The sequence below is a fragment of the Callorhinus ursinus genome, unplaced genomic scaffold, assembly GCF_003265705.2.
Source record: "Callorhinus ursinus isolate GAN/ISIS: 27379988/994484 unplaced genomic scaffold, GSC_fseal_2.0 scaffold35, whole genome shotgun sequence".
NCBI lineage: Eukaryota > Metazoa > Chordata > Mammalia > Carnivora > Otariidae > Callorhinus > Callorhinus ursinus.
Window position 1 is genome coordinate 5,727,494 of NW_027397097.1, and position 23,269 is coordinate 5,750,762.

Below are 23,269 nucleotides of genomic sequence, written 5' to 3' on the forward strand. Positions count from 1 at the left end.
TTCACTTTGTGGGTCAAACTGGTTTTTAAAGGATATTTGATATAACGGGAGCATGAGAGCTATTTGTATGATAGAGAAACTTGAAATAGGGAGAAAATATGAGAAGCCAAAAGAGATGAGTTGACATTGATAACATTTTGAAAGAAGACATATGTTGGTGACAAATTGAGTTTGTTCACATCTTCACTGAACAACTATTCCTGAGTAATTGCCGTACAGTATGTGCTAAGCACTGAGGAATTAGGGATGCAAAAAGATCCTTTGGAGTTCAAGGGGCTTTCACAAGGCAAGATTTGCACTAGGATTTCTAACTGCAACAGTCAAAAGAATATAGGGTACAAATTTGATAGGCATAAGAGAAGCAGGTTGTGGGGAAGAGAACATGATAGTATGTTTAGATCAGCAGATGTAGATCTACCAAGTAGATCTTAATTGTTGAAAATATAAATTTATTTATATAAATATATAAATTGGAGTTTCATCCTCAGACTCTTCAGAGTGCTGCAGATTGCAAGAGCATGTGTTTAATCTGTGCCTTGGTCTATGAGTGTTTTTTTTTAATCACATAAACATAAATGGCTTATTTTCATAAATTTTCTCTAGAGCCTAATGTTATATTAATTTTGATAAGTATTTACCTATTTTTAATGTTCTTTTTTGAAGAATTTTCCCACCACACTAGTCAAATAAATATAATACTGGGTTTGGGGAAGCATTTGTTGTGGAATGCAGATTTTTATTTGTTTCAATTAACTAGTCAGGGGAGGAATATTGATGGGGAAACTGATAGTGATATTTTTAGATTCTGATTTTGGTTTGCAAGTTTTCAAATTCCAAGAAGATGACTGCTGTAAAAGTCAATTCTTAATATTCTCTCATTCTAGGACAACTTCTACTTACTGTTCCAAGCCTTCATTTTCATCCTTGTGACAACCTTCATGTCATCTTGGGATGACATTAACTACATGTATTAATTATATACAGCATAAACAGAAATAACCAAATATCACTAGTCCTTAACTCAGGCCTCCTTTTCTCCCCCCTTCTCTAAGGAACGACTACCAAAATCACTACAATCCCAATGACTTCCAAGCCCAATGTGATTGTTGTGCAAAAGACAACAGGAAAAGGAACGACCATTCAAGGCCTCCCGGGCAAAAACGTTGTCACAACATTGCTAAATGCTGGAGTAAGTAAGAGCTTATACTGCAGATTCAGTGAATCCACTGAGGATTTTAAAGACCAGCTATACAAATATTTGCCTAAGGACTTCAGAACCCCACAATGGCCTGTATGGTTTGATTTACCGCTACTGTGATGTAATAACTGTTAAAACACCACCAACTGATGCCATTTTTCACAGTAATTTCTAAAACATGTTGCTCATCGCTAAGTTGCTTATGACCATGATTTAGATGCTTAGCTTAGTCCAGATGGAGGATTCCACTGGCTTAACTACAGTGGGACCTCTGTTAGAGGACAGTTTTATTCCTGCCTCTGGCCAGTAGACACGAGGCTAGTTTGGCCTAGGCTGGGCAAAGAGAAATATTTGGGGTGAAGAAAATTAATTGACGGGGATTTACTTTCATTTTTACCTCTTTGAGCTAGTAAAAAAAAAAAAAATAACCGCTTCATTGATAGTTGTGAAGGCAGTCGTGCAGAGGTTTGGAGTTAGACATATCTGGGTTTTGTCTCTTAGTATCGTAGTTGTTTGACCTTGGCAAATTTACTCAACTTCTGTCATCCTTAATTTCCTCATTTATAAGTTGGGGATGGTGATCTTTACTAGTGTGTTTGTTCAGTAACTGGTAGCTGTTTTAAAAGTGCTTAAAACAGTGTCTGACACATAGGAAGTCCTCAATAAGTGGTTTTTCTCTTATTATTGTTACTCTTGGTACTTAACTATTTAGGCTTGGTAATGTCCCTACTTTGCTAGAAAAAAAATGTCGTACTTCATTGTAGTAGATCTCTAGTAGCTTCCTAGGTATCGTAATCTTCATAATGTTGGCATTAGATCTTTTCATCATGTAGCAAAACATAGCCTGAGTTCACATGGTAAGCCAAAATAAAGCCTGGGAGTAGAATTCCACTTTTCAGAACGCTTTTACAGTCTGGTTTACAGTTTCATAGAATTTGATATGTAAGAGGGGATGCCATGTACCCAGAGTCCTGTGGTCACATATATTGAAGAGTTGTGTGTGAATCCTAGCTGCTAGGTATACCTACCAGCAATAATTGGACTCAGGAAGTACTAGGAAAACAATTAGATCAGAGCATAAGACTACACATATGTATATGCATCTGTACTCAACAGCTTGGTTACCTGGGCATGTCTACACACATACATCAGAAGAGCTTCTTCAAAAAATAGCCTGCTAGTTGGTTTTGATAGGCTTTGAATGGGTCATTATACTTGGACAGGGCCCATTAAGCTATTTGATAGATAGGCATGCTTACTTGCAAACTAGTGGCTCTTGGCAAATGAACTAGAGCTCCTTCCAAAGCTGCTGCTGTGAAGGGTGTGTTTGTATTAAAATAAGTAATAACATGAGTGACAGACATTTCATATCTCCCTTAGATAACAATCTCCCTTACAGCAAATAGTTAAACTTGGGATTTTTGTAACCTGTTTAGCTCTAAATTCACAGAGTGATTACCTTCTGCCAGCTCAGCTGGGTGCTTTGTTTTTACTGTCTGCTAAGTTTGGATGGCCACACATTTTAGATGATGTTGACTAATAGTTAAAAACTAATTAGGTGAAAATTTTTCTTTTCAGTTTTATGGATTTTAACTTTTAAAAATTAAAATTTAGTAAAATCACCGTTTTTGAATTTGAGTAAGCTCAAGTATTGACTATAAATGACAGAAGGTACTTGAGAATAAAGCAGACAAAAGTATAAAAATGGTGAAAAGTTAATGAGCTTAAGCTATCTAGTTAATAAACTAAAGTGATATTAGTAACATACTAATAATAAAATGTGGGAAATGCCCTGTTTGTTTTTTGTATTTTCCCATATAACCTCAGAACGTTTGTTAATATCTGCTGATTTCATCTCTTGTGCATGCATTTTCACATAGACATTGCTATGTGTCCTTATAATTTTGTATTTGGGGAGCTTAGTTTATTTGTATGTATACATTTAGTTATTGGTATAATGCACGGTAATTTTTTATTACATAAATGTCTATTTGGGGTAAATTAGAAAATAAAGGTAATGTTGGGGGGAGACCTATAATCCCAACTCTTTTGAGATAGCTATTGTTAACATTTTAGTATATATTCTTTTTTAATTTCCTGACTATTTTAATGTATGTATTCTATGAATGTGACGGTGTAGTAAATATTCTTATGTGAGATAATTTTTTAAATTCACTTGTCAGGAGATAATGCCTTCTTTGGACAGAAAGTTGGGCAGATGACTTTTAGGACTATCTCAACTAAGTCTAGCATTTTTGATCACCTGGAAACATTGTACTTTGCTATTTAATTTACAGTCCTTTCCCCATCATCCTTGTAAAACCTCACTGTGATTTTTCAGTAAAAGGATTTTTCAGTTTTTGGCATTGAAATACATATAAACCTCATATATTCACTGACTTTAATTTAGGGAGAAAAGACTATTCAGACGGTGCCAACAGGAGCAAAGCCAGCTATTATCACTGCTACAAGACCCATCACCAAAATGATTGTAACTCAACCAAAAGGAATAGGTTCCACAGTTCAGCCAGCAGCTAAAATCATCCCAACAAAAATTGTTTATGGGCAACAAGGGAAAACACAGGTATGCTATAAGATATGGTGGTTTTTCTTGGCTCTGGTATATTTCAAATTACTAAAATTCCACGTTGGAAATTTGAATGAGAAGATCAGTAATCTTTAAAAAATCAAATTGTTAAAAGTTATGACCAAATGTGCATAATTATCTGTCTTCAAAACCCGTGTTTCTCTCTTTAGTACTTTTTTTTTTTTTTGATACCTAAATATTTGCGCCATATCATGAGCAAAGATTGGGGAAACGAACCCTCGGAGTAAAATTTGCTGAAGGCATATATTGTTCCTTGGGAAGTAGATGCTTGAGGGAGAGTGGTAGTTATTTAGAATCTCTCAGAAAAAAGTATTTTTTGTAAGCTAATATGGCCTTTGAAAGCACTTTGTATACTTATAAAAAATTTGTTTTACTTGAAACCTAAATGATGGAGAAGCTAGATATCTGTTCATTTTCAAGCAATAGAAGATAAGGGAATTTTTCTGGAAATTTGCCTAGAAAATTGAGGCCCAGGATTTAATCTTATGTTGTTAGACTACTATTTATTTTATAAAGTACCTACTTTAACTGTTTTTGTGAGAATATCAAAGGAAGTAATGTCAGCTTTGATTGAGAAATGTTATCCTAGAATTCTTATAAAAGGTTTTAATTTACCTTTAAGAATTTACCTTTAGAATCAGTTCCCTCAGAATCATAGCAAAATAGTTTACACATCAAACAAATAAGTTTTGTGATTAGAAATAAGTCCAAATTGCCTTTAAGTTTCAACTGGTAACAATTCTCCTTTGCTCCATCATCTGCATCATAGTATAACCCATGTTTTCATTCTTGAATTCTTGGAAATGGGTGACTTTAGAGTCTGAAAAGGTTTCGAATCTTACATATGGGAGAAATAAAAAAGTAAATGTGGGCAGTTAACATTTTTATATTCTAGGCACCCAAATGAAGTCAACTCCTAGAGTTCAAATCTTGAAGTGGAATGGTTCAGTTTGAAATCTTTCTCCCATTTCACTTATTTTAATGTGTGTGGTTTTGACCTCTGCCAGGAGTTGATCTGCCACATGTTTCATGTTGCTTCTAATAACAGTTGTCTAAGTCAGTGTTTCTCGGGGGATTTTTCAAAGATGACTTAGGTCCCAACCATGTTTACTTTGTACAGGTGTCTTAGGAATTTCATTTGGTTGCTAATGAAAAGAAACCTGAAGAACAGTGGCTTACAAAAATTAGGGTTGTATTTTTATTATGTTAATAGTAAGTTAATTATTTTATTATGTTAATGAATGTTCAGAGGGAGGAAATTCTGGACTATTCTTGTAGCATTGGGAGTCCAGGCTTCTTGTGTCTTTCTGTTCTGCAGTCTGTAGCATGTGGCTGTCATTCTACTATATAGCCTACAGCCTGTAAAATGACTTCTGAAGTCATTATAGGCAAGAAAAAATGGGGAGAGCCTCTTGTCAAAATATGGCTGTTGCAGTCTGGCACATACCACTTAAAATGTATGTGGCTTGACTCTAATTTGTTCATAGATTGAATTAGTCTTTAATGAACAATGTTGTGCCCAAAGCATAAGAAATGTACAGAATGCAGCTTCCCATGTCAGGAAGATATTATTCATGACTAGAAGTTTAGCATTTTAAATAGTGCTCTAAAATTTAAACTGGGTATATTTCCGATTCTCTTCTAGGTTCTTATTAAACCCAAACCAGTGACATTTCAAGCCACAGTTGTTAGTGAACAAACAAGGCAGCTGGTCACAGAAACATTACAGCAAGCATCTAGGGTGGCAGAAGCTGGTAATTCATCTATTCAAGAGGGAAAAGAAGACCCACAGAGTTATACAGATAGTAGTTCCTCTTCTACAGAGTCCTCCCAAAGTTCCCAAGGTAAGATCCATTTTACTTCTGATTTATGTAATTACTTCTGACATAGTGCTCCCGTTCCAAAATAGTTGAATCTAGGGGTTTCAAACAAACATGTATGCTTTGATTTGTCGATTCTTTTGATTTTATTTTCCTTTGTTTGATATGTAATCGGTGAGCTGAAGTTTTGTTTTTGGTAAGACTTTACCGTTCTTTCCTGCATGGCATATGTTCATCAAATAATTGGTAAACTGTAGATGGTGATTTTGGCAGGTAGGGGTTACCAAACTTGAATAGTGCTGTGGTTCTTCTTGTTTCCTTTTGGGTAAGTAGGAGAAGTGGGCATTAAAGTGAATGTATCTTTTGAATGGTTACTGTTGAACCTTGAGAATCAGGGTGGCCAGAGGTGGGCCATATGTGGGCTATAAGTAGAGTGACCAAACATTGCAGTTTGCAGAGGACAAGTCCTGGTTTATGTCTGTTCTACCATAATTATTAATAGCATTCTTTTTCACTCTCATCGCAAAGGTATCCCAATTTAGGTGATATAATATGATTGTCCTAATTATAAGGAAGGAGCTATGAATCCAGACTCCATAGTAGGGAAGCTCTTTATCCTCAGTGCTGTTTTAATTATGTTGTTCGTCTAGGAAGTCTCTTGAAATAAATTCTTGATCATAAGCTTAGAGACCTACAAATCTAGTACTCATGTCTGTCAGTTACCTTGACCGCCCTTATCGTCAGATGCTAGGTATATTTATGCCTAAGCTTGCTTATATGCTCTGATGCATCTAATAAGCAAAGCTTTTTATCTTCCCCTAATCATTCCTCACCCACTCCATTCCTTCTCCTCACCTCCCCATTATTTTCTCTGGAGTGCTTTCTGAGCATCTTCACTTTTCTAATGCAGATTATTCATCTGGTGCACTTTTATTATTCTAATTGTTTAGCAGAGTCTTTCCAGATTAGTGGGAAGTTCAGATTGCTTATATGGTTCAAATTGCTGATTAGCCCATTAATTGAATTTGACATTTATTTATACTATATATTAAGTATTGTGGTAGGCCCATGTAAATGTTGAGTAAAATATAGTTCTTGTAAAAATCTAGAGTAGGGGATTAAAAAATACACGTACAACTTCAGTATAAGTTTATTAGTAACAAAACTGCCAAAGGCTAAAAATTCACACTCCGGTGAGGAGAGAATAAGAAAGCTTCATGAAGGAGATAGCATTTGAAGTGGTCTTTGAAAACTTATCAATTAAAAGTAAATAAAAAAATTTTTTTTAAAGATTTTATTTATTTATTTGTGAGAGAGAGAGAGAGAGAGAGAGAGAGAGCAATCACAAGCAGGGGCAGTGGCAGACGGAGGCACAGGGAGAAGCAGGCTCCCCGCTGAGCAAAGAGTCCAACACGGGACTCGATCCCAGGATCCTGGGATCATGACCCAAGCCGAAGGCAGATGCCCAACTGACTTAGCCACTCAGGTGTCCCAAAAATGTTGATTTAAACAAACAGTAACTGACACTCATTTTAGAGAATGGATAGTTTTCTTCAGCATATTATCATGATAGTAATATTTTCTAGATCAGTTTACTGAGAAGATTCAGTTTATCATTCTATATTGATTATGAATCAGTCTTTGTATTGGTTATAGTGGCGTGATGCTTATTCTCTATTTCATATGATCTTTATTTCTTAATGATTTGATATCTAAAGATTCCATTCTTACTTCAGTACATCAGCTGCATTTTCCTCTATTTTAAAGTTTCTGGTTCCTTGAATAATACATGCCATTTTTTCCCTTGAGAAATATTTTTATAGAGGATGGGTAAAATGTTTAGCTTATGAGTTGGTGCTAAAAGGGAGACATGAATAGTAGATGTTTTTATATCCATAATCTCAGGTTATCTTTTGAAATTGCTAGTCTTTTCCTAAGGGAGCTGTAAGCCAATCATTACTTCCCAAACATGCCATTTCATTAGGCAGTCTTAAGTTTTCATTCTAAGAATGGGACAAAAGTTTGGCTATTTTTGGAAGTCATTGAGTGTAAGGTTTTCTGCTTTTCAATCTCTTATTATACATGGCTTCATCTATTTTTATTTATTTGTCCTGTATCATTACATATTATTTATTTTAAAAATATTCTGTAATACAGGGGCGCCTGGGTGGCTCACTTGTTAAGCGTCTGCCTTCGGCTCAGGTCATGGTCCCAGGGTCCTGGGATTGAGCCCCGCATCGGGCTCGCTGCTCCGCAGGAAGCCTGCTTCTCCCTCTCCCACTCCCCCTACTTGTGTTCCCTCTCTCGCTGTGTCTCTCTCTCTCTCTGTCAAATAAATAAATAAAATCTTAAAAAAAAAAGGTATTCTGTAATACAGAAAAAGATAACAATTCAGAATATGTGTATCTAGATTATAAAGCCAGTTTCTATAATCTGCATTTTCCCCCATCCCCCATATCTTTGTATAGCTCCTTAGTGCATTCTCACAATGACTGGTGATACATATGCTATGATTTAAAGAGAAAGGGATAAAGATTTTGGTCAATCTAAGATCATGCTGGCTTTCAAAGTATATGAGGGTCATACCTATTGGGAATGTAAGCACTACATAGCAGTTCATTTTTCCTTTCTATTTCTTTTGTAGTTTTTGCCCCTCCCCCACCTTTGGTAACTTTTTCTTTTAATGTAATTTCAGACTTACAAAAAAACTTTCAAGAAGAGTTAAAAAGAACTCTGTGATTTTTTTTTTTTTAAGATTTTATTTTTAAGTAATCTCTATACCCAACATGGGGCTCAAACTCACAACCCTAAGATCAAGAGTCACATGTTCCACCAACTGAGCCAGCCAGGCACCCCAAGATTTTTAAAAAAGAGAGAAATATTAAAGATTTCTTTATTTATATTTAGTTTATTTCCAGTAGGTTTAAGGTGGATTAGGTAGAATATAAGATTATGTGAAGTGAAATGGAAGAGAGCAAGGAGACAAAACCAAGGGTAGGGATTTAAGATGGAACAAGGTATGAGGCAGATACAAAAATGCATCCTGTAAAGACATTGCTTTAAGGAGGCCACAAATTGGTTTCTGGGATGATTTTTCCAGAAGCTTTATGATTTTGGTAGATCATAGTGAGGGTGGGGAATGAATCCAAGTTAAGTAAAACATACTTATTGCAGAACTTTTCAGAGCTATTATGTGTTAGTATATATTGTGAAAGATGAAGAGTGGAGTATGTAATGTAAAATGCTCCCCAACTTTTTTGACCATAGAACCTTTTGCAGAACATCTTGAGGAACTAATGTTCTCTGAAATATTTTGAGTGATGCTGTCTAGGCAGTTAAATACCATGAAGACCTTAGGCTTTATGACAATACTTCAGAGGGAATGTACATATTACATTATAGAAGGGACATAGACATCTTGGGTTTAGTTTAGAAGGGGTGGTTTAGATGAATAAGGCATCTGGGAGTCATTTTATGTGAGAAAGGGTTGGTAGAAACAGGACACTTATTATGGAGAAGAGGAGGATTGGGTTGGGGACATTGGGAGCTGTCAGTTTTTCTTGAGGACTGTGACATGGAAGAGGGAAAAGAGTGGGTCTTTGTGGAAATGTGGATGGAAACTAGAACCATTGGGTAGAAGTCACAGAAAGCCCTGTTTCCATTCCATATAAGAAACTTTTCTAGTTGTCATAACTGCAGAAATGGAAGGAAACTATCTTACAAAGTAGTGAGTTCTCTGGTGTTGCAGTTCCTGGATTGGTGGGGATATTGTGAAGATTTTAGCATAGGATTGGTGATAGCATTAAATGAACTTTTAGATCCCTGCTAGCTGAGAGGTCTTAACTATACTATGAAAGTGTGATATGGGCCTTTTATGGTAAAGTCACAGGAGACATTCTTCCATAGAGATGCCTGATCTGCCTTTGCTTATAACAGTACAGTGTGTATTTCTGGTATCTAACATGTAGTAGACGTCCAGTAAATATTTGTTAAGTGATCTGTGGGGAAAGATATCTGAGGGTTAGAAGGCCACCATCCTCAAGACAGATGGGGAAATCTGGAGGCATATACACTTCATAATCAAATGGTACTTTGAGATCAGGCTTCTGATGTCTCAGTCATTGCATCCTGACCTCAGTATCAGACTTAATAGGCAATAGATTTATCTGGTCTAAGCATAAAAGCCAAAGTAAAGAGGAAAATCACTCAAGGATTGGTTTTTGCATGTAGGTTCACACTCACATTCTTTGTCACAGCTCTTGGGGTTGCTGCAGTGATACCGTGTGATGAGCAGCCACTCTCTGAGTATGGGCAGAAAGAATGAAGAATTTCTAGCCCCTACAGAATGATGTTATTTGGGGTGATGTCTGATAGGTGCTCCCCTGTGGAAATTTGTTTTCTTTTTTTAGTCTTTTTCTACTTTATCTCTCTGCAAATGCAATCCTTGTTTTCTTCTGGATATTCAATGAATATTACAGAATTGGGTTGCAGTCATTCTTTGTGTATGGGTCCTCTCACCTACCCAAAAGGGTACTTACATCACTGGGAGAATTTCTTAAATGTGAGAACTTAGGTTTTATAAAAAGAATTATTTCCTAATAAAATTAGTTTTCTTAAGTGTAAGTTCTATTTGTCTGCTTATAACAAGTGAAGAAAAACTGTAATATGCATCACATGACATTTGGTATTGCAGTATAGTGTCCCACAATCTTCTAGAATTTGGGGAGAAGTTTAATGGAAATTATACATCCCTGGTGTGGCATGTATTCTACCCAGTATTTGGGGAACAGGGGATACAGTTTGTTAATGGTAATTTAAAAATTCCATTGTATATGGAATATACAATAATGTAGAATTCTATTGTATATCAGTTTGTTTTCTTTGGCAAGGCTGTTTTTTTGTTTGTTTGTTTGTTTTTTTAAAGAGTCATTTCACCTCCCCAACCTTTTTGGACAACTTTGTGGTTTTCAAAAATATAAGGTTCAAAGAACGTTGAACTTTTATGTTGGATTTATTCTTGTTTTTTGGGGGGCTACATGAATTCTTTTCATTCTTCTGTAATGCTTTCACTGACTAATCCAAATCAAAGCAGTCTTTTTCTTTCCATGTATTTGTCTTGTTTGCCCTAGTCATTTGATTTTACCCAAGAGCACAAAGCTATATGTATGTTTATTTTGTGTCTCCTCCATTGTAATTTAAACTTGGGAGTGGGAATCCAACATAATTTTTGTCCTGTGTGGTATCCTGACAAAGGAGTTTAGGAACTTAATAGTCTCGTCCAACCTGCCTATTCTGTAAATGGAAACTCAAAAATTTCTTGCTTGTTTTGATGCACATTTAGTATTTACATGCCTAACTTCATAACATAAATATAACTAGCCTTGATTTAGGGCTGTAATTCATTTTTGAAACTAATGAAGAGTCTCAGAATCAAGAACTTTTAGGACACAACAACAATAACATTTCTACTGTCCTTCATAGTTTATGGAGCTCTTTTATACATATATTATTTCATTATATCCTCAGAAATCTGTGAGGTAGAGAGGTAATTTTATCATTGCCATTTTAGAAATAATGACACTAAAACTCAAAGACTCAACTTGCAAGTAATTGATAGAGCTGGGGCTGTAACCTAAGACTGAACTCCAAATGTTATATATGTCCTGTTTTTATCATCCTGCTTCTGGATCATCTATCCATTCTTGTTGTTGGTGGACAGGATTTCTTTTCAGTATTTCAGCCATCCAGTAAGTGTTGACTGGATGCTCAGGTTGTAATACAGAACACATTTTCAGGTGCATTGGGGGAAAAAAGACTTCCTACAGCATTTTGTTCTTATTATACACAAGCATGCATCTACTTACACAAATGCACACTTATTTATTATAGCAATTATCACATTGAATTGTAATTTGTCTTTTTACATGTCTGTCTCCCCAACCAGATTGTGTGCTTCTTGAGCATCCTTTGTTATTCCGTAAGCTCCTTTATATCCTCAATGCCAATATAGACTCCTGCATATAGGTGCCTAGTTTGTTGAATCAGTGTATACAAGTGAATGAGTAAGTAAATACAGACACAAAAGATATTATGCCCTCTGGGGGCTTACAGTCTTCTTGGGGAGATAAAGCATGAAGTTTACAGTAAATACAAAGATTAAAAAAAAAAACAAATTGTTTTTTTTTTAAGAGAAACTTTGTTTATAGGGTTTTTTTTTTTTAACTAATATAAAACAGATTCCCAGCCTGTAGTTCATGTAATTGCTTCCCGGCGTCAGGATTGGTCAGAACATGAGATTGCAATGGAGACTAGCCCCACCATAATTTATCAGGATGTATCCAGTGAATCACAATCAGCTACTTCAACAATCAAAGCTCTGTTAGAACTCCAACAGACAACAGGTATGAATTCACATGCTCAATGGAATGAAGCATGTTTTCTCTAGAGATGGGTTGTGCTAAAATACTACCACTGTTATATTTTCTTTGTTATTATTTGAGCACATTTCCCCCCTCTGGACTGGTCTATAATCATTGCCGCAGTCTGTTTACTTGTCAGTTCAATAAGATGTGCCCAGGAGTACTGAAGGATAGACTAGTCAGGGAGAAAAAAAGACAGAACTCTTTCTTTTCTGTCTCCTGCTTAAAGGGGCAATCCTGTAGCCTCTTGTCACCAGAAGGCAGTAGTTTCTATCATTTCTAAGCACGAGGATAGATGCAGTATAAGTTGTATATAAGAATAGTAGGAGGCAAACTGCAGGGCCCCTGCCATCCTCCTTGATATTGGTGGGCAGTTTTGTGGACATGAAACACCATTAATGGCCCTTGCTAGCATTCTAATTTGTTTTATCTTTATATTTCATTGTATAATTTAACCACTTGAGCTTCTGTGCAAAGCCATCCTCATTTAACAAGATCCTGTCAGTATTTCTGGTTGCTTAAATATCTTCAGTAAACTCTAGGCAAAACCTGTGTCAGTTATACTGACTTTCCTCTGTTACACAATAAGTCAAAGATTGTTAGGGTACTTAAGGGACCTTAGCAATGATCTCATCCAGCCCTTTCATTTTATGCGTAAATAAACTGAGATCCAGAGAGTTTACCCAATTGGCTAGTGTCAGAGTGAGACTCCATGTCTTTTGATTCCTAATTCAGTGTCCTCTCTACTTGTGGGGTGACTGTGATATTATTTTAGTTTTGTTTTGCTTTCTTTGTTTAAATGATTAGTTTGATTTTGTCATATTATACTTCGTAGGAATGATCTGAATGATCTTTCAGTGGACTTAATTACTGGTAACTATTTGTTGTAACATCCACTTTAGCCAAAGAATACTAGGATTTAATATCTTTGGTTAATCTTTCTATTGGTGTTGTTTTTGGCCTTAGGCACTGCCTCAGCTCCTTGTCTTTGACATACTCAGCCATTTCCATTAATATCTTATAGAGGGTGGAAACCGAATGAGTAGATTTTTTTAGAAAAAGTGATAAGATAGAAAGTATATTTATCCATGGAACCCATTCTTGTTTTTAGACCATTCCATAAAACATTTTTGTAGAACAGAGAGGTTGTTTTTTTCTTAACACTGAAAATTTTTATTCTTTAAGAGTCGTTGAAGACTTGGTAGATTTCTTTGGAGATTATCTTGAATTTTTAATAGATCAAACTAAACCGGTCATTGTATTGTGCTATTCTGGGTAGATATGCCCTAGAGCAAATCATGGTGTATACTGCTTATTCACCCTTTGTTTTCAGGTTGAACTCGAGGATACCAGGGACTACCTTGAAGAAGGGTAAAGGAAATGTTCTAAGAGGAGTGTGTACAAGGGAAACAGATTGTTTGGCCTAGTCATAGTAGGGGGGAATTTTAGTCTGTATGCGTATGAGTTCTTCTTGCTAGGCTGCTTGGTATGGTTGCACAAATTGTGCATTCTACAACCATACATAGCAGTCTGCTTTTTTCTTTTCAATTCACTGTCTCCTTAGTCATGGCCAGTGTGGCACCACAGAGGTCTGGCTCATTATTCCCATGGACAACTCTGGTTTTGATACTTGTTTGTAATAAAAGTTAACTTTTCCCCCAACTTTTTTATGCAGTAAAGGAAAAATTGGAATCTAAACCAAGACAACCCACTATTGACTTGAGTCAGATGGCAGTGCCTATTCAGATGACCCAGGAAAAGAGACATTCTCCTGAGAGTCCATCCATTGCTGTGGTAGAGTCAGAACTAGTTGCTGAATACATCACTACTGGTAGGTGTCCTTTAAAAAGTAGTATTAAGGTAGGAAAGCTACCTTTCTGGATTTGATGGGATGGTTCTTTGGGGGAGAATATAGGTTTATATTTCTAGATCTTTTCCAGTTTGCTCTGAGAGCAAATTCACATTGTCCTTGGGACTTACCCTATCTTTAATGATGAGGGGGAAAAAAATCAATTGGTTATTGCAAATTGCAAATAATAAAGAATTGCAAGTTGGCCATATATGATGTCTGTGAATACAGGGTGACAGTTATAGAGAGGATAAAATACCTTTTATATAAGAATAAGTATTTTGATGCATCTGAGTTTTTTTAGTTTTGGGGGAGGGGAGGTGGGTCAAGAGAGAAAGAAGGTATAAAACCCAATACTTTTTTAACATAAAGAAAAAAAATGTGGAAAACCTGAAATCCATGTAAATACTTAGGAGTTCTGGTGGAAAGCAAATTAGGTATTTGTTTAAAATGTGGTCTGGCAGTAAAACACTAATGAGATTTTTGGATGGCATAGAGAGAAAAGTGGAGCAGGAAGGGTAATAGATTCTTTCTCTCATAGTCTGGTGAGACCACACCTGGAATACTGCTTTCTGGTTTGGACACTTCATTACCTTGAGATTTGAAATAGTTCAGAGGATAGTAATACGAGTAATTAGGGGTTAGGAGAAATGACTTATGAGGCAGTATGTCAAGAACACCTGTCTTAAGTTTTCTTAAGCAGTGATTAAAAGAGAATATGAAGTTATAAATATTTAAAGGATGTAAAAAATACCAAAGCAGAAAAGGAATTCTTTGGTATCATTTTAAGAGATATTTTTAAAGATTAATGGGTTAAAATTGCCAGAGGGGAAAATCTAGTTAGAGACTATGGAAAGCCATCTAGCATCTTTCTTTAGAGATCTTTAGCAGAAAGCTAAATAAAGCAGAGGGCAGTATGTTGGGGCAATCAGTATTAACCTCTGGGGATAGACTAGATTGTCAAATGTTAAATAGAGGAAAAGACCTATGATTTCTTCCCTTACTTATCCTTTTCAGAACGCACTGATGAGGGGACAGAGGTTGCTTTTCCCCTTCTAGGTAAGTGGTGTGCATCCATTTGTAGTATAACTGAAGGTAAAATATTATTGTTTGGGGGGGAACCACTTAAATGGATGCGCTCTACTCTGATCTGGTAGAGGAAAGGTAAGCTCCGCTCAGTGAAAAGCAGACTTTCCTTTCACAGGATAGTGGGATTCTTTTCTCAGAAATGAGCAGTTTGACATTGGAAAAAATAAAGAGCTTTTAAAGAAATAAGTGACTGTTTTGTGCTATTGATATGGCCCAGTTAACGTCACTTCAGCTGTTTTCCAAACGTTCACTCTCTGACTTCCTTCCATTATCTCCTCCCTATCATATCCTAAGCCACATTAAGCATTTTCTTTGACTTCAGATCCAGCTTCCTGGACCTGATCTCTTGTATTATCCTACAGTAGGTGTTAGTTTTCTCTGACTTTACTGCACCCTGGGGAATTACTATGAACGGATTTACAGTATCTTGAATGAGGATTATTCTTAAATGATTTTAATTGATCTTCTATTAAATCCACTTCCTTTCTTAATAAAAAATTTAATGTTATAATTAAGATTAGTATGGGCAGCAGAAATGTTCCATATAATCTGATAATTTCATGAAAAATTATTGTTTATTTTTCAGATGTCATTCATTTCTGATGGTGCTTCTATCAGTAAAAAACTTCATTAATTTGTTTAATTTTACTATTAGTATGATTTGTTTTTTCTCCTCAGTCACATTATAAATGATTTCAATAGTTGTTTTAATATCCACACTTTTTTTCAGTTTGGTTGAGCACATATGGAAGATTTTATTAACTCATAATTTAAAATATGCATATAAAGCATACTGTGAAATGCAATAAGACATTGCAGTACATTTATCCCAGTGGTGCTGCCTATAATCTCTTACATCACATGTAGGCATATGTATAAGCAACAATAGAAAAACAATATAGACAGAATGAGTTACAAAAATAAATAAAGCTTGTTTATATTTCACTGGATAGTTTTAGTTCTGTACTTACAATACCTAGGTAGTACTTTGACATTAATTTCTGTAGTGATCATCTTCTCCTTGGACATTCCACTATGACTTTTCTTAAACATGAAACCACTTGAATATGGAACTACTTGAAATTGCAAATCAAGATATTTGAGCATTAGAATCATGGGTTATTCAGAGAATTTTGATATTCTCAAAATCCTTAGCTAATCTTACAGATTTGTTTTACTCTGTTTTTAATTCAAAAAGCTTATTTCCCAGTAACCATAAGCCATTTTTAAGGCTCTATAGAATAAGAAGTGGTGAATGTTTTACTGTTTAAAAAGTTGAAGTTGAGGCTGGTAAGAGATAGTTTGGCATCAAGGTAGACGTATCGGTTTACATCTGTTACATCGATATAAATGTCTAGTTTATTCCTTTGGACCTTTGTAGCGAGAAAATAGGAAATGGGGTTGTTTTCCTGTTACACTGTATTCTCATTTGTGTCAGATGAGCAAAATTTGGATTTTTCTATTCTTTTGTTTACTTTATAAGACTTAACAATTTAAGGACCATTTTCCGTCTGTTACTTCATTTGATCCTCTTCTAGGTAGAAAAAAAATTTTATTATCCTATTTAAAAAAACAAAAATAAACAAAACTAAAACCTCTAAGTTTAGAGACTCATAGAATTTAAATGACCTTTTAAAATTCACATAGCTGGTTGGTGGCAGGGTGGGACAGAATCCAGCCAGGTGTGACTCTTGGTGCAGTTCTTTGTGCAGTATCATCTTGACCTCTTACATCTTTAGGAACTATAAGGCTACATGACAGTGTCACTTCATGTAAAAGAATGAATGCTTCTGGGTTTTGTATTGCATTTGGAACTGGGACCAAGAAATTATTATCTTAGTAAATTAAGTATTATCTTAGTATCCTTAAAGATACTAGTCTAGGATTTGATTATAGAAATGTATTATTGTTTTGTTACCTTAATGGGGTGAAGGTTGTTGGAGAAATTAAGCACAGCTCACAGGAGGATATAACTTTAAGGGGTTTGTTCCTCCTTTGTGATAATAGTTTTCACAGTGCTTCTGCATTTCTCATCTCATCCTTATAATAGCTCTGTTATTCCCATTTTACAGATGAGAACACAGAGTCTCAGAGAAGATAAGTGACTTTCTCAGAGTCACACAGCTCATAGATGGGCAGACTCTGGTCTTCTGCTCCTAGTTCACAGTACCACACATTCTCTCTGTGATGCAATCTCACAGACATTTGTTTAAAATGACTACTGGTTACAGATGCTGTGGTGATTTCTGGAGAAATATCATCACCTCCTCTATTTTCAGTCAGCCATCGCTCCCAGCCCCAACAGCCCTCCCAGCCCCAGCGGACCCTGCTCCAGCATGTGGCTCAGTCACAGACCGCAACACAGACTTCGGTGGTGGTGAAGTCCATCCCAGCATCTTCCCCTGGAGCAATCACCCACATTATGCAGCAGGTTGTATCTCTTCTTTCTCTTCCTACCTTCTGTAACCGCCTTCTTCCTGAAATAAGGCTTAGTCTCATCGATTATGGGAGAGGAAATAACTGAATTGAAGAGCATTTGTGTAGTTCTTTCATCTGTGAGGACTGAGTAGAGGAAATGAGTTGAGAGTCTTAACACTTGGAAAGTAATTAAGAAACAGTATTCATGGATCTTCTGTAAAATTGGAACATTTCAAAAGGGTGGGACTGTCTAGATGAATCTATGACTTCAGAATTGGTACTCTTTCTATATCCATTGTTATGGAAGCATTTATCACTGAGGTGAGATTTTTAAATGAAATAGAAGTTGGCTTGTTCAGCTGTTTGTTGCTAGGTGTTTTGCTTTTTGAATGAATTCTCATAGGAAACGTTATTTATAAGTAGGTATAAATATCTGACTTCTTTCACTATATGTGACCAGTTAAGGAGGAGGAGACTCAATGAGGAAGGAGAATGAGTTAATACAAAACAGAAAATCTGGTACCAGGAGTAACGGGGAAAAGAAAAGAATATGCTGATCAGCTGATTTTGTGTCACATACTGTGCTTTGAGCTTTAAATACATTAATTTGTTTAATTCTCAACTATGATCCTGCAAGGTGGGTGTATTATCCCTCTTACAAATGAGGAAACTCATGCTTACAGAAGTTAAGTAACTTATTCTGGGTGGCAGAGCCAGGATTTAAACTCAGAGCATCCTGCCTCTATACAAAGTGATGTCATAGATGCCAGATTTAAGCGTGACTTATCATCGGTTGTCACATAAATCACCATCATTTGACTGGTAGCAGTTGATCCTAATTTTAAGCAAACTAACCTGAATGGCAATAAAGAAATTGGTGCATTAAAAACCTATATGTGTAAGGTCATTATGAGATAGGGGAGAGTTTCAATTGAATCTCATAGTTTTAAAATTTAGAATGAAGGAATAGCATGATAAGGAAGTGGGAAGGATGGGGTTGGGGTGGATTTTGTGTCACTGAGGAAAGCCAGGTGGCCAGAGGTTTAGCTAAGTATCAGATCTCAGCCTGGATGCTAGCAAGTCCTGACGTTGAGCTTTCTCAGGACCCCCAGAGAGGTCGAACAGGCTGACCCTAACCATGTCCCTCAAGATCGATGCCTCCTCCCATCACCGTTATATCCAACACGGAACAATCTCCCTTTCCACGACAGGACTGCTCTCGTCCCCTCCCCCAGTCTCCTTCCCTCCTGGCAGCCGAGTCTCTGCGAAACTGTTGCCCAGTGGGCCCAGAATATGACCGAAGGGGCGAGGGCGACTAGTGCGGAGGATTGTTCACACAGGCCTTGGTGAAGCCTGATGAACCATTTCCACTCTGAGCAGAGAGGCCCTCGGTGGGGACCCGATGGGCATCCTCAGACAGTAACTCTTCCCTTCTGGACAGCATTGGACATACACACACGGGCTTCTCTGAACCTTGGCTTTTCTCTGAACACCTCATTCCTGGGTCACTGTGTTCTTTTCTTTGGATGGGTCGGTATCTGTGATGACCAGGCGAGAGAGCTGTGTCCTGAGCCAGGGAGCCTCTTCCTTTTCTGTGTTGAGCTGTGCCTGCAGGGCAACCTTATTCCTCCTACCTATGCATTCTGGGCCCTTGAGGACTTTTCTTCTAGAAGTGAGTAGACCAGTTTTTGCAGTTTTCTTTTTAGGCTCTTTCTTCTGAAAATTTTTGAATGAATCTCATAACCAAGTCTTTTCCAGTTTGAGGAAAATGTAGCAATGTAGGTGTTTTTCTTATTTCATTCTTACTTTGTGCCTTTTTTACTCAGGCATTAAGCAGTCACACTGCTTTTACCAAACACAGCGAGGAACTTGGAACTGAGGAGGGCGAGGTTGAAGAGATGGATACTTTAGACCCTCAGACAGGTCTGTTTTACCGGTCTGCCCTGACTCAGTCACAGTCAGCTAAGCAGCAGAAACTTAGCCAGCCCCAGCTGGAACAGACTCAGCTGCAAGTGAAAACTCTGCAGTGCTTCCAGACTAAACAGAAGCAGACCATCCACCTGCAGGCAGACCAGCTCCAGCACAAACTCCCGCAAATGCCCCAGCTTTCCATCAGGCATCAAAAACTCACCCCTCTTCAGCAAGAACAAGCACAGCCCAAGCCAGACGTACAGCACACACAGCATCCCATGGTGGCCAAAGACAGGCAGCTTCCTACCTTAATGGCACAGCCCCCGCAAACTGTAGTACAGGTGCTCGCAGTGAAAACCACGCAGCAGCTCCCTAAACTGCAGCAGGCTCCGAACCAACCAAAAATCTACGTGCAACCCCAAACCCCCCAGAGCCAAATGCCGCTCCCAGCTGCATCAGAGAAACAGCCGGCAAGCCAGGTAACGGAATATTGGTAGCATGCAAAGTTAAACTTCTCTGTTCACGGAAAAAATGAGAACATCACGACCCTATCGTGATTAGCAGTGCTTTCTCCTGGCAAGAGGAAACTCAAAAGCCTCATTTATGCTGGTATTACTTTACCCCATCAGAAGGTTGACATTAGGGAAGAGATGCACGCATTAATATAGGAAGGAAAAAAAAAAAGCATAGCACGCAGAACTTGATTTTCCAGGCAGTTTTTAACGAAATCACTTCAGCATTGATCAGCGGTGCATAGAAGCAAGATCCCTAAATTATTTGTATTTTTTAGATATAAAATATTTTTTTCCATGCTTGTAAACTCTCATATCTGTGGTAGTAATGCTAATAAGTAAACTACAATCTTTTAAGGAGCTTCACTGAACCATCTTCCTTTGTAGTTTACATCAGCATCATCTAGTTAATAAATTTACTTTCTAGATTTATCTGCTAGATTGCAGAGGAATTATCTGGATATTCGAAAGAAAAATTATATTAGGGAAAACCAGTGGCTTTGGAGTGATGTATATATGTGTATTATAAATACATATATAGAAAATATATTTGTATAGCTGTATTTTGAAGCAAAAAATTGAAAATTCTACTTTTTATTTTTAAAAACTGAAGATGATGTAAATAATATGAAAATGGGTTGAAGGTATACTGTGTGGGGATATAAATCCCAAAGGAAAACAAGGCTGCTGTGACTTTTTTTTTCGTTTACTGCTATGAACCTTGGCTGGCTAGATGAAGGTTCTTTTTACCCCTCCTCTTTCCCTAGGTTTCTTAAAAATAACCAGATACTTTCCCATCCAGCCCTCTTTTAAACACCAAGCTTCGTTCAGAATGTCTTCCTAGTATACCGCACGAATGTTTCTTTTGCCATATTATCTGGGGTATTGGATAGGTTTTTCTCAAAGAGATGTAGCTGTAACACACACAACCCCAATTTGTTTTCAGGTGGAGCAGCCAATTATAACCCAAGGATCCTCTGTTACAAAGATAACTTTTGAGGGGCGCCAGCCTCCCACAGTTACAAAGATAACTGGTGGCAGTTCTGTGCCTAAGCTGACATCACCAGTTACAAGCATATCTCCCATTCAGGCCTCTGAGAAGACAGCAGTGTCAGACATTTTGAAAATGTCTTTGATGGAAGCTCAGATTGATACAAATGTAGAGCATATGGTAGTGGATCCCCCAAAGAAGGCTCTTGCCACTAGTATGCTCACTGGTGAAGCAGGATCATTACCTTCCACCCACGTGGTGGTGGCAGGGATGGCGAATTCCACTCCCCAGCAACAGAAATGTAGAGAGTCCTCTTCAAGTCCATCTGCTGTTGGCCCTCCCTTAACGACAAGGAAAATCGATGCACCAGGAGTGCCTGCGACAGGCCAGTTCATGCGTATTCAGAATGTAGGCCAAAAGAAAGCTGAAGAGAGCCCAGCAGAAATTATCATCCAGGTAAGAACTGGAAGGAACATGAGAAGTATTGGGCATCTTGGGGGTTGTGGGTTTGGTGTGATTGGGGTGTTGCAGGAAGAGTCAAGCCAAGATGGCAAGAGACATAGTGATTATTTTTGAGATGGCATTTGAAAAATTTGGTTTAATACCTGTTGCAAATATACAAATTTATATTTTCTGGAAGAGAATCCTAGAAAATTGGTGGATGTTATCACACAGCACCCCTCAGAGGCAGTCAAGGGCCCTGAGCCCGTATGTCAGCTTGATTTATAGATACAAAACATGCTTGCCAGTTTAAGTCAACCCAGAAGATCAGCAACTTGATGGGGTCAAACTCCCCGGTCTTTGCTCAAAAAAGGGGTATAACTGGATTGCACTTTTATTTCAAGTTAATTTCAGGGACCCTTTCCTTGGAAAAACATAGTTCTTTATCTTGATCTAAATTTATTGTTTTCAGGACAATTAAACCTTAATTAACTGCATTGTCTGGAGAAACATGTTGTAAGAAAATGTTTCTACATAATTTAATTTTATATTTAATTTGGGATTAACCATAAAGCTTTGCTTCTTATTTTAATCATTGTTGAAAAATCTTGTTAATGGTTACTGTCCTGCCTTGGTAAGTACAGGCTAGTGAACATAATGAATTATTCATTGGCAGTAGATCTTTTATGCCTCACATTCCCTTCATTCTAAAACTCATCTGTCATCATGCATAACAGATCAAGACTAAAGAATTACTGAGTTCAGATTAGCCTTTAAAAGTTGTGTTTTACTTCCCTTTGTCCTTGCAGGGTTTCAGGTTGTTTTCTTGACACTTGTCATTTTTTTTGGCTATGCTGATAGATGGCTTGGAAGTTATCAGAACAGCACATTTTAGTTAATGGAGAATTTGGATTCATTGAAATGTGGATAATCTAGGATTTACCATAGAGTCACTGTTGTGTGACTTGGAAGTTTCTGTGGTAAACTTTCCCTTTTCCATGATGCCAGGCTACAAGAGAATGCAAACTGACCAGTATTCACCCAAATATGATACAAATAAGTATGGGGAAAATGCCAGAGGCAAATAGAACTGGCCATTGAATTAAATGATTTGTTCCTCTGTAAAAACAATTGTTAGCGAATTAAGTAATTCTTGATGGAGGGATTCGTCGTTGTCCCCCCCCCCCCCCCCCCGCAGAGGTAGAAAAGGAATGAGTTCCTGGCTTTGCCACTCACTATGTGACTTTAGGCAGGGCTATTTAACCTCACTCTGCCTTCGTTTCCTCATCAGTAAAAATGGGAATAAGGAATGCCTACTTTACATGATTGGTGGGAGGATTACACAAAATTGAGATGAAGCACCTAGCACAGTACCTGGCCCTTGGTGATTGCCCAATAAATGGTAGCTGTTAACTATTTTACTAAAATTTACTGTGGCTCCTGAGAGTCTACGGCCATACCACCCTGAACACGCCTGATCTCATCTGATCTCGGAAGCTAAGCAGGGTTGGGCCTGGTTAGTACTTGGATGGGAGAGTTTAAATTGGTGTACTCCCTAAACTGGAAATAATTTGGGATAGCTTATTTGGAAATAATTTTCTACACTTTATGAACAGGGCTGAAAATTGCTTTGTATATCAAGGATAGTATCAAATGAGTCGGCTCTCTACAGAACACACAACTAACTTTCAGTGTATACCATGTGCTAGGTGGTCATGTCAGAGGGAAGGACAGTGTGTTGTTTAGGAACCGAGCTTTTGGAGTCAGAAACACCTGGATTTGAGTCTCACCTGTACTCCTCCTTCCCAGCATTGTGGTTTGGAGCAGCAGGGTTCACCTCTGTACCACCATTTCATTCCCTGTGAAATGGAGACCATAACCGTTGCCTCACAGGGTTGTTTTGAGGATTTCATGGGAAACTATATGGAATGCAGCTAGTTAAGTGTCTGACACAGAGGAACACTCAATAACTATAGCTCCTGTTACTATAATCATCATGAATATATTGTTAGG

At 37.4% G+C, this 23,269-nt stretch overlaps 1 protein-coding gene across 11 annotated transcripts in view; it reads left to right on the forward strand.

Annotated features, from left to right (window-relative positions):
• Positions 1-23,269, forward strand: part of EMSY (EMSY transcriptional repressor, BRCA2 interacting) — an 88,108-nt gene that overhangs the window by 59,960 nt on the left and 4,879 nt on the right. For 5 of the 11 annotated variants that reach the window (XM_025894226.2, XM_025894227.2, XM_025894233.2 and 2 more), the window contains 9 exons: positions 1,053-1,189; positions 3,609-3,782; positions 5,452-5,650; positions 11,863-12,027; positions 13,721-13,876; positions 14,912-14,953; positions 17,215-17,414; positions 19,228-19,791; positions 20,771-21,271. In XM_025894226.2, the coding sequence (XP_025750011.1) occupies positions 1,053-1,189; positions 3,609-3,782; positions 5,452-5,650; positions 11,863-12,027; positions 13,721-13,876; positions 14,912-14,953; positions 17,215-17,414; positions 19,228-19,791; positions 20,771-21,271 (2,138 nt within the window). The remainder of the gene's footprint in view (positions 1-1,052; positions 1,190-3,608; positions 3,783-5,451; positions 5,651-11,862; positions 12,028-13,720; positions 13,877-14,911; positions 14,954-17,214; positions 17,415-19,227; positions 19,792-20,770; positions 21,272-23,269) is intronic. The other 6 variants (XM_025894229.2, XM_025894230.2, XM_025894232.2 and 3 more) reach the window with 3 other exon arrangements.